Source organism: Salarias fasciatus, chromosome 4, assembly GCF_902148845.1.
Source record: "Salarias fasciatus chromosome 4, fSalaFa1.1, whole genome shotgun sequence".
Taxonomy (NCBI): domain Eukaryota; kingdom Metazoa; phylum Chordata; class Actinopteri; order Blenniiformes; family Blenniidae; genus Salarias; species Salarias fasciatus.
The window spans coordinates 6,182,900-6,192,904 of NC_043748.1; the positions used below are offsets into that span (position 1 = coordinate 6,182,900).

The window sequence follows — 10,005 nt, forward strand, 5'->3', positions numbered from 1 at the left end:
ACAGATTTGTTACATGACGTATACTGAACTTAATGTAATATGTAATATTTATGTCTTATTAATTTATTGTCTGGGCCCAAAATATGGTGCAACACACAGGGACGTGGCGTTGTACTTAGTTACGGAGGCAGCTCAGTTAATAATTTATCTGTTTGAGTGAAAATGAGATCAATGTGCAACTTTTATTTCTGAGTCGGTTGCAAATTTCAAACGAAAGCTAAAAACACCAAAACATGAATGTATTTGTTAAATAAAACGTTGCAAAAGTGTAGATAAGACATTTCTGGATGTTTTTTCTTTTTCTTTTTTTTTTAACTTATATGACGTGTGGGTTTTGCGTGTGTGTGCGCGTGTGTTTTAAGCTATATGTCAAGCGGATTTTTTTCACTCTTTCAGACAGGTGCAGCCTCAACTCAGGGCGGTTGATGTGGAAAGTTTCATGTTGTAGAAAAAAAAGCTGAAAGTAAAAGTTGTTTTTTTGTCAATGACTTTCATTTTTTATTTATTCGTTTTGGAAATGCCGGTCAAACCCACTCCTGATGCAAAACATGTTTGTTTTTTTCATATCCGAGGCATCAGTCGCGAACGTGAAAATGTTTAATTGATTAAAACTTGTGTGTTTTACTTCTGTTCGACCGTGTTTTCTGTGTCATCGAGTCAAAAGTGAAATGATAACAATCTGGGAGTGCCTTCGAATGTGAGTCATGTTCGAGACCCTGAAGATGAAGTGAAAGCGAGAGGTGCCTCAGAGTCACTAATAGATAGAGCGGGACCCTCCCTGTCTTTCTGCTGTCGAGGAACGTGTCCCCCAGGACTCCGACAAAGCAAAAATTCATCAAACGACTCGTGAAACACAAACTTCTGCCATCGCACAAATAAAAACCCACATCACGCTGCCGACGATCTTCACTGAGATGACATTTTAATCATCACAGCATGTGGGCATATTTTCCAAGTCACCGAGGGCTTCATCTGACATTTCCTTTTCCAACCCTCAGCCGCGAAGTTCGGTATCTGTCGTTATTTGCTGTATTAGGTGATAAAACCACAAGTTTCGATTACACAGAGGAGAGATCCAAGACTCTCAATTCCAACGCAGAGAGCAGATAAGCTGAACCGCCACCCACCCTGTGTTGGTTATCAAACTCATGGTTCTGTTTGTTCCGACCTTCTTTTCCGCAGATCGGTGTAAAAGTGTTGAGTCTCAGATCCAGAAACCGATGAATCGGTGTAACAGCCCCAGTGGCTTATTAGCATCTTTTCCAGCCAGAGTTCTGGAGATCGGTGGTGTTTTGTGAAAGATCAGCTCTTGATTTGCCGACTCTTTCAACTTTTGAATGAGACAATATCAAATATATAAAGAATATTTAAAGAGGAGAATTTACAAAAGCAGAAAACGTACTTGCAAAAAGATACAAGTCAGATCTCAACCCTCTCCTCCTCTGATCAAGGGACCAACACAAGGGGACAGCATTTAGCCGTACACTTTATCGTGTGTGCCACACTCGTTTCTTTCGGTATTGCTTTCATAGAAATACACTGCTGGGACAAACACTTCTCTTTTCTCTTGTTGCTTCTTTTTGCGAGTGAAAATTGGAAATTCCATCTGAGTGACAATAACAACACAGCCGAGCTTCATCAGTGGAATATACTGTTTTCATGTATGTGGAGCGAGAGTAATTTGCTTCAGATCAGAGCCTCATACAAAGGGCTCTCGTCCCACACACATTCTTTATGAAAGTCTTGTCTAGACTCGACTTTAATGGTGAGAAATAAAACGGGGGCACGGATCCCAACCATATGGCTGATACGGCTCCCCCTCCTCTGCGGCTACAGTCTGTCACAGCTCACAGCCAGCGCTGGAGGATAATGACTCACAAATGTATTCATGAAAATACAAGACCGCATAAGACGTCTGAGTCAAGGCCGGTGGTGGCTCGAATGACAATATGCTTTCTGACGGGTTCAGGCGAGATGTACGAGGCGTCAAAACGCTGCACGGCGATTACAGTTCTAACAGTCACGTCTGCGGAAAACACACTGTGAGGTTAACCGAAGCTACACTGCCCACCTGTACACACATGTCTGAACACACACACACACTGCGTTGTTGTTTGTTTGTTTGTTTGTTTCAGGGCCGTTGCATTGACTTGCATTCATTTCCTGCTGACTTGTGCACAACTGTGCAGGACCCACACCAGCGCATCTAACCTTAAACATGCCTCACACACGCACACACACACACACACACATACATCCACTGAAGCTAATCCCAGTTGAAAACAGGTTACACACACACACTTCTTGCAATTTAGCATTTTTGCATCTGCTGCGTGGATCATGGAAGACTGACGTACCTAGAAAAAAAACCTACTAGCACACAGGGAGAACATGGAAACTCCACACAGAAAGACCCCTCCGCCTGCACCTGACAACACCTACGTTTGAAATGAAGACCTAGTTTCCATGCCGCTAGAGTGTGAACTAGACCACACACACACACAGAAAGAGTAAGAGCGAGGGAGAGTTGGGGGAAACAGTTGCAGCAGCAAAGTGTCCACAGAGAGAGAGTGAGAGTTTACATGCGCCGAGTGAAATTTCACCTGTGTTTTCACTTTATCACCTCACCGACTCTTCATGCAAATACGTTGCCTCATCATTCTATAAAGCCCCCTCTCCTCCATCTCTCATGTTCTCGCTTTCCCTTCATCAGCTTCTGTTCGCAGAAGCTGCTTTTGAAACACCCACAGTGTTGTATATTTGTAAACTGAGGAGGAAGTGGTGTTGGAGGGGGGAGGCGGTGTCAGCAGCAGATTGCCTGACTCACTTTCCAACCCCAGAGAGAAACTGCTCTCTATTCGGTGTGAGTGTGTGTGTGTGAGTGTGTGTGTGTGTGTGTGTGTGAGTGAGAGAGAAACACCTTAGCTGATACTGAGACCACTCATCCTGCATCTCAACTTCTATTTTGACACGTCAGGAAGTGAATTTACCTCAGTTACATGATCATAAGCTTGTGAAAGAGCAACCGATGAAAAGCTTCAAATCATTTTCTGTTCATTTTATTCCTTTTTTTTTTTTACATAAATACACAGAATCAAAGTCAGAAAACAGCAACAGCAACATAATAATAATAATAATAATAATAATAATAATAATAATAATAATAATAATAATAATAATAATAATAATAATAATAATATATTTTGTAGAGCACTTTTCATGACACTGAAAGACAAGTACAAGCCATAATAAAGATACTGAACAAAGAACAGATATAAAAACTGGTATTAAAAGCTCATATATAAAAAAAAATCATCTAAACAATAAAAGTGATCTTAAACTTGTGGGTTAAGAGAGATTTAAATATGTGCAGGTTAGTAGATAAATATATGTTTGTATAACAAAGCAAGAATAAAAAAAGATACGATATATTTTCCCTTAGTATGACAAATACATTTATAAAAGCGAGTTATTTCAGGATTACAAAGAGTATATAGAGTTATTTCACCTCATGGTTACAAAGCTAAAATGTATTTTATACAGGAAAAGTAACGTTTTCAACAATTTAGCACTCACTTAACAAAGCCACACAGGTCTGTTCTGAATACTGAACCACCATGATGGTTCCAGATTTGTCTTTTCAGTGGCCACGAATCATAAGAAAGGCGTCACGATCAATGCTACATCCTCCCAGCCTCTGCTTTTGAATACACAATGTTGGGATATCAGATCATGTATGCGCCGAACACATTTTCCTGAGGTGTGTGTCTTCTGATTTTCTGGGTGTCGTTGACAGTCACATACACAGAATCATCTTTGTCAAAGTGAAACACTCCACCCAGGAAACTGTTGGACTTTGTAGTCTCTGACTCGGGAGAGTATTTCCTGGATTTCAGAAGGATTTTACCATCCCGATACCTCGTACTGCTAGTTTCAACACAATGATAAAAAGTGCCGCTGTCTGAGAAGAAGACCTTGGAGTAAACGTAGTAAAAACCCTCTTTCTGAATGATGAGGCTTTTGTCACGGAATTCGATTCCTTCGAGGATGGGGGGTTCTTCATGACTCCATACCATGATGGACCAGCCGTGAGCTGAATTTACTCCACCTGGAGGAGAGGGGTAAAGCGAAAGGAATGTAATAAAATGATACTTTTGACTATGATGCTGAATTTAACATTTATTTACAGCATTTTTATAAAGTGAACATTATTGTAGAGGAAGAGGGTGAAACGCTGGATTCACCTGTCAAATGTGCAACTGGCTTGGCTGTTTTGGGTGGTCTAGTGGGTGGAGCACCTGTATGAAGACAGAAATTTGTTTCTGTTAAAAAAAAATCAGTGGAAGATTTAAAAAAAAATCTAATTTGGGTAAAAATCGCAAAGACAAACCTCCAGTTTGCTTGGACGAGCTCGGTGAGGCGGCCTGCAGAGGAGAGAGAGATGCAAGTCATGCAAACAGTTTTTCGCAATTTGATTTGCAGAGGCTCTGCTTGCCTGTTTGTGCCTGCAAAGCAAAGTGGTACATGTTGGTCTTCCAGGAAACGAGCACAAGGTAGATGACAATCACACAGGAAACAGACCACTTCCTTGTTTCAAATGTCCTTTGAGCAGACAGTCAATGCCATGACTGCTGTCTTTAACACTGAGCACCCGGTCTGTACAAAAAAACAGAAAACTGATTGAGAGTATTAGCTGTGACCACAGTGACCGTTCATCGTGATGGAACGTCAGGTTTGACCCGCTATGTCAACCATGATAGACCACTTCGAGAACTGGGCCCGTTTTTAAGAAAGTTCTCCAACTTTACTCTGCTCTTCAATCCTAAATCAAAATGAGGTTATAAAAAGACGCCTTTGAAATACATTTGTCTTTGCTAATCTAAACTTCAATATCGCCGCGATGACTGATGTGGAGAAACTGTGCGGTTTCCTTTTTAGTTAAAGTCTTGTCCGACACTGTTGTCATCACAGATTAACTAGAAAATCCATCTAAAAACAGTTTCCACACATACATGTAACGGCTAAATCTTCAAAAGTAAGTTAATCGGTTTATCGAAATCTTAGATTTTTAAACTGCGTCACCATTGGTGCGTAGATCGCCATGTTTCTGTCTCTCCGCTATTTTCATTTCATTTATTTTTTATTTTTTGTCATTTTATGGAAAAACACAACATTTATAGTCAATAGACACAACATTTTATGGCTTTTTTTTTAAAAAAACATTTTGAATCCATTACTGTTTTGGAGTAAAAACAAGAGGAACATCATGACAGAAAAGCTGAATGACCTTTCATATCAAAAGGCTGAAAAAGTACCGAATGAACAGCAACGCAAGGCTGAATCGGGGGATGATCGGGCGATACTCACGGCCTCAGACTGGTGGAGATAGTAGATGAAGCAGGCTTCGGCGAAGAGCCCGAACAGCGCCAGGCTCACCAGGACCACCAGCACGGTTTGAGTCCTGTCGCCCCGCTTCGGCCTGCGGTCCGTCCGGGGCGGCAGGGGAGGCCTCGTGGCGTGAGTGTCCACCACGTACACCGGGGGGCCCTGGCTCTCGGCCATGGACTCATCGAACCTCCTGTAGTTGAAGAACGCCATGAGTGAGCAGGTTTCCACCAGACGTCAGGGCTGTGTGTTCGAGAAGGTCACGGAGACACACAGAGGCGCACGAGACGAGAAGCGTGCAGAGGAGGGACAGCTCTGCAGGATGGGTGGGCTCAGCATCGCCGGGCTCGAGGGTGGGAGACTGCTCTCTGACACTCAGACGAAGAGCAGTTTCAAGTCTTGAGATGTATCATGGAACGGCTTCTGGAGACTTCCAGGGCTTCACGCCGGTGCTGTGGTTAACGTTCGATTTCTTGTCTAGAAATAATCCTCTCTCAGCTCGCAGCACTCGACGTGTGAAACCGAAGCACGCTGCATTTTTCAACCTCCCCCACGCACCTCGGTGTCAGAATATCACCATTCATAATTCATCTCTTACACTCACTTTCGGAGCTACAAATAAACTCCAGCTCTGAGTTTAAAGCAAAAAAATCTCAGTCACGTATCTTCTTGCAGGCAGTGAATCGTCCAATAAAGGGCTGTGGCTTTCAGCTGCTGGAGGAAATGTGTTTCTTTTCTTTTGGAGTTCCCTCTTTTAGAACTTTGTGTCTGCATCAGAGGCAGACAGTCAACAGTAATAACATGCATCAAATAAGCAATAGTGAATGTTGGGAGGATGAAAAGGTGAAAGTTTCCCTGTCAAAGCGCTGTAGCCATTCAGTGCAATCAATGAAGCCTTTTTGAGCAGAAATTGGCCCTCTCAGGCACAGATAGCTGCAGATCAAGAGCAATTCTGGGAGCATTTTGCAGTTTTCTTCTGTGGAATAAACATGTGTACTCCTGGCATCAGAGGCTGGATAACTTTGCGCATCGTTTTAAATAACTATCGACTAAACTCTGCATTTGGCACGCTGGAGTGTTTGACCGCTCTTCCGTGCCAAATCCCTTCAGCTGTGAGATGTTTGATGATTTTTATTTCTTGCGTGTCCTTCTTGTTTCAAATCCTTCATCATTTCTATCAGACTGAAATCCAGGCTGCTCCTTGGCAAGGCGTTTACTCAGCCCTCTATTTCTCCATTAAAAGTGAGCAAGAATGATCACTGCAAATTATTTATCCTCCACTTCAGCTCACTGCCTTTCAGTCGCACCTTTTTTTTTTTTTTAAAGCTCTCTTGAATGAGACGATGAATGGCAGGGTGAACTCCGAACAGGTTACCAGTCCAAAGCAGGAGGGGAGACAGCTACAAACTGAAGGAGACTTGAGTCTCAGAGGAAACCAGAGGACTCCAACAGCTGCACATGCACAGTGAGAACATGCACGCTCTAGACACTGAGGCTCAAATGCAAACCACAACTTTGCAGTGAAGAAAGTATAGAAAGCATTACTCCTACTCACCTGATCTGAAGAGACAGAAGCTGCTGCGGTGATGTCCTGTCAGTCTGCAGTGGATGAGACAAGCCACCACATGCTTCCTTTGTTGAGTCTATGATTTTAGATCAGATGTATTTAGATCTTTTTTTTTTTATGTGGGGCAGTGCTGCATGTAACCGGGTAGCACAGGAAATGTGGTTTCAGTCATGTAGCCAACAGAAGAGTCTGAAAATGTTCAGTACTTTATCACCAAGGTTTTCACAATCGTCCAACTTCAAACGAAAGCAGCAGACACTCATTGGTAAATAATGCAGGGACTGCCTGTCCTTTGTTCAAAAACTGCATAAATTTAGGATTTAAATGTGAAAGTGGAGCTCAGGAGTTTCCCACCTCCCACAGCCCCACATGACCGGAGATAAGATGCAGCAGCTCTTCTCACAAATTAACATGTTCAAAACATTTTACAAAGGTTTAGATGAGCACTGCTACTGATAATAAATCCCAAACTGTCAGAGGATCTTATCTCTGCCTGTTTTCAGCCCTGCGCTGTAAAACATGAAGCAATAGAGCCGCTGCCTGTCGCCTCAGGTCCACTCTGGATCTGTTTAGTTTGCAGCCCTGAATTCTTCTGGCTCCACATGGTGACTCCAGTCAGTCACCTGGGATAAAGTCAGGCTGGGACAATGACTGCAAGCGGGTACAGCAGTTCCTTTTTTTCTTTTTTTTTTGGTGCAGCCGAGGAGTTAGTTGTCCACTGAGTTGGTGAAAGTGGAATAAAGTGGATTACTGGAGGATCAGGGAGAGGATGGCTGCTGCTGCTGCGGCTCTCGTCTGTCTGCTGACATGCTTCAGTCTGGCTGCTGGACTCTCTCTGGGTTTGGGACCAAAACAGCAAATTGAGTTTACTTTTGTTTTACCTGCTGGGAACACCGAGTGCTTCTTCCAAACTGCCAAACAAAGCGACACCTTGGAAGTAGAATATCAGGTAAAATAAAACTGTTCTCCTCTTGTTTTTACAGGAAACTCTGCTGGTGTTTTTTGTGAAAGTTTGTGAATAAGTTGGATAACAAGTAAACAAATGTTGGACTTTGGTCTTTATGTAACGATAAGAAAATCAGTGAAGACGTGTTTAATACTGGACAGCAGAGAGGCACAAAGTGTTTGATAATTTCACATTTTCTTTCCTTATTTAAAACACAAAATGGTAAATTATCTCTCTTTCTAACTTTCTATGTGTGTGTGTGTGTGTGTGTGTGTGTGTGTGTGTATTGGGGCGTAGTGTACAAATCTTTAGGGCAAGTAAATAAACTTTTCCCATATAATGTGTTTCACCACTTGATTGTTATTTTATTTTTCAAAGAAAAGAAGTAGAAGTATTTTGAGAGCCGATAGAGACTGAAGACCTCGCCTTAACCTTTGACCTAAAGCAGTGAGTTCAGTCACACCACTGGAGTTCAGCTTCGTCGCCATGTTTATGTGTTTATGGTCTCATGGTCAGGGCAGGATGGGGTCTGACTGCAGGATTGTTGTTATTATTTAGGCTGCGTCTCATGTCTCTCTTTAAAATTTCTTCCGCGTTAGAATCATGTTTATCATAGTTTAGGCCAGGTATATTCATGTTTCACGCTGTGTTTGTGAAAAGAGGATAAGATGCACTATCACGTGTTTTAAATGTCTGGTAGCCATTGCACAGACAGTCAGCCTAAACACTGAACCACATACAAATGAGGACAGCAGCAGTGAATTCTGGGCAACTGTCTCTTTTCCAGGTGATAGCGGGGTCAGGCCTGGACGTCGGCTTCACTCTCATCTCCCCCGGCGGACACCGGCTGGTCTCCGACTTCAGGAGGTCGGAGGGCATCCACATGTGGGTCAGAGAAATGTTCCCTCTCAGCCACGGTCTGGTGAAACTGTCATGCAGGGTTTTTATTCCCACTCCCGTCCCTCCTTCACCTTCAGGAGGTCTGACGGCTCTCTGGATCAGGTCACATGAAGACGCAGCTTATCGTGTTAGCTGCAGAATGTTCAGAAATACATACAGAGAACACTTTGTTACTCCTTTCCATTAAACTATACTGAAAATTTTCACGTATAATGACAAAAAAAAAAAAAAAAAAATATATATATATATATATATATATATATGTACACACATATATACATATATATATATAGTCTTTCCTGTTTCTCTAGACTGTGCTTTGGATGTGGATCAGTGAAATTTCTACTTGAGTATTTTCAACAACACTTCCAGTAGAGCACAGTTCAAGCGGTCTGACATGACTGGAACATATGTCCTGCATGCCGGCGTCTGGACGCCTCTCCTGCAGGGTGGATCCCATGGAGGACGGAGACTACAGGCTGTGCTTCGACAACAGCTTCAGCAAACTGTCAGAGAAGATGGTGTTCTTTGAGGTGATCGTCAACAGTCAGAGCAGCTCGGATGCGGCCGCGGATGAGTGGGCGGACGTCGCCGTGGCGGAGAGCGTGGCTGAGTACAGGCTGGAGGATCTCAGGGTGAGAGTGAAAAACAAAACACCGCTTCACCTGCTGCATCTGATTCCTCTTCAGACAGCGCCTGAATGATGTTTACACCAGCCTGCAAAACGTGTTCTGTTCTCTCTGATCTGCCTCCTGAAGGCCAGACTGGAGTCGGTGTACCGGCAGCTGGAGAAGAGCCGTCAGGTTCTGGCCACGCTTCGGGCCCTGGAGGCCAGAGACCGATACCTTCTGGAGGACAACTTGTGGAGGGTGTCCTTCTGGTCCTGCATGAACCTCTTGGTCATCGCCACTGTTGCCGTCACTCAGATTTACAGCTTGCGGCGCCTCTTTGACAACACCAAGCGCGTCCGAACATAGAAAAGACTTGAAAATTTTCATATTGCCTTTCCAGCATGGAGCTGATCTGAAAACCTCACATTTTGCCAAACTGGATCATGCACTGACTTTTTTTTTAATAACTTTATTTCTGTTGAACCTATTGGCTTGAATTGTACATATCAGTCCTCTAAATCACATATACACACTGTACAAATGAATTCAGATGACATTTGTATTTGTTTATGTCATTGAGGGATGCTGGACAACCA

The 10,005-nt window shown here is 43.0% G+C and overlaps 2 protein-coding genes across 3 annotated transcripts; one reads left to right on the top strand and one right to left on the bottom strand.

Moving 5' to 3' along the window:
• Positions 1–3,214: 3,214 nt before the first annotated feature.
• On the bottom strand, positions 3,215–7,066 carry tnfsf14 (TNF superfamily member 14). Of its 2 annotated transcripts, XM_030090538.1 has the most exons (5): positions 6,941–7,066; positions 5,368–5,578; positions 4,391–4,424; positions 4,245–4,298; positions 3,215–4,108 (listed from the first exon to the last, which is right to left on the bottom strand). In XM_030090538.1, exons 2-5 carry the CDS (start codon positions 5,560–5,562, stop codon positions 3,726–3,728), a joined length of 666 nt encoding a protein of 221 aa, XP_029946398.1. In that variant the 5' UTR covers positions 5,563–5,578; positions 6,941–7,066; the 3' UTR covers positions 3,215–3,725. The 2 variants fall into 2 exon arrangements, with proteins under 2 accessions (XP_029946398.1, XP_029946397.1); XM_030090537.1 differs by lacking the exon at positions 6,941–7,066 and having other exon boundaries at positions 5,368–5,905.
• Positions 7,067–7,721: 655 nt separating this feature from the next.
• Positions 7,722–9,775, top strand: tmed1a (transmembrane p24 trafficking protein 1a). Its single transcript, XM_030089222.1, has 4 exons — positions 7,722–7,901; positions 8,686–8,783; positions 9,247–9,433; positions 9,557–9,775. The coding sequence occupies exons 1-4, from the start codon at positions 7,722–7,724 to the stop codon at positions 9,773–9,775; spliced, it is 684 nt and encodes a 227-aa protein (XP_029945082.1).
• The last annotated feature ends 230 nt before the right edge of the window (positions 9,776–10,005 follow it).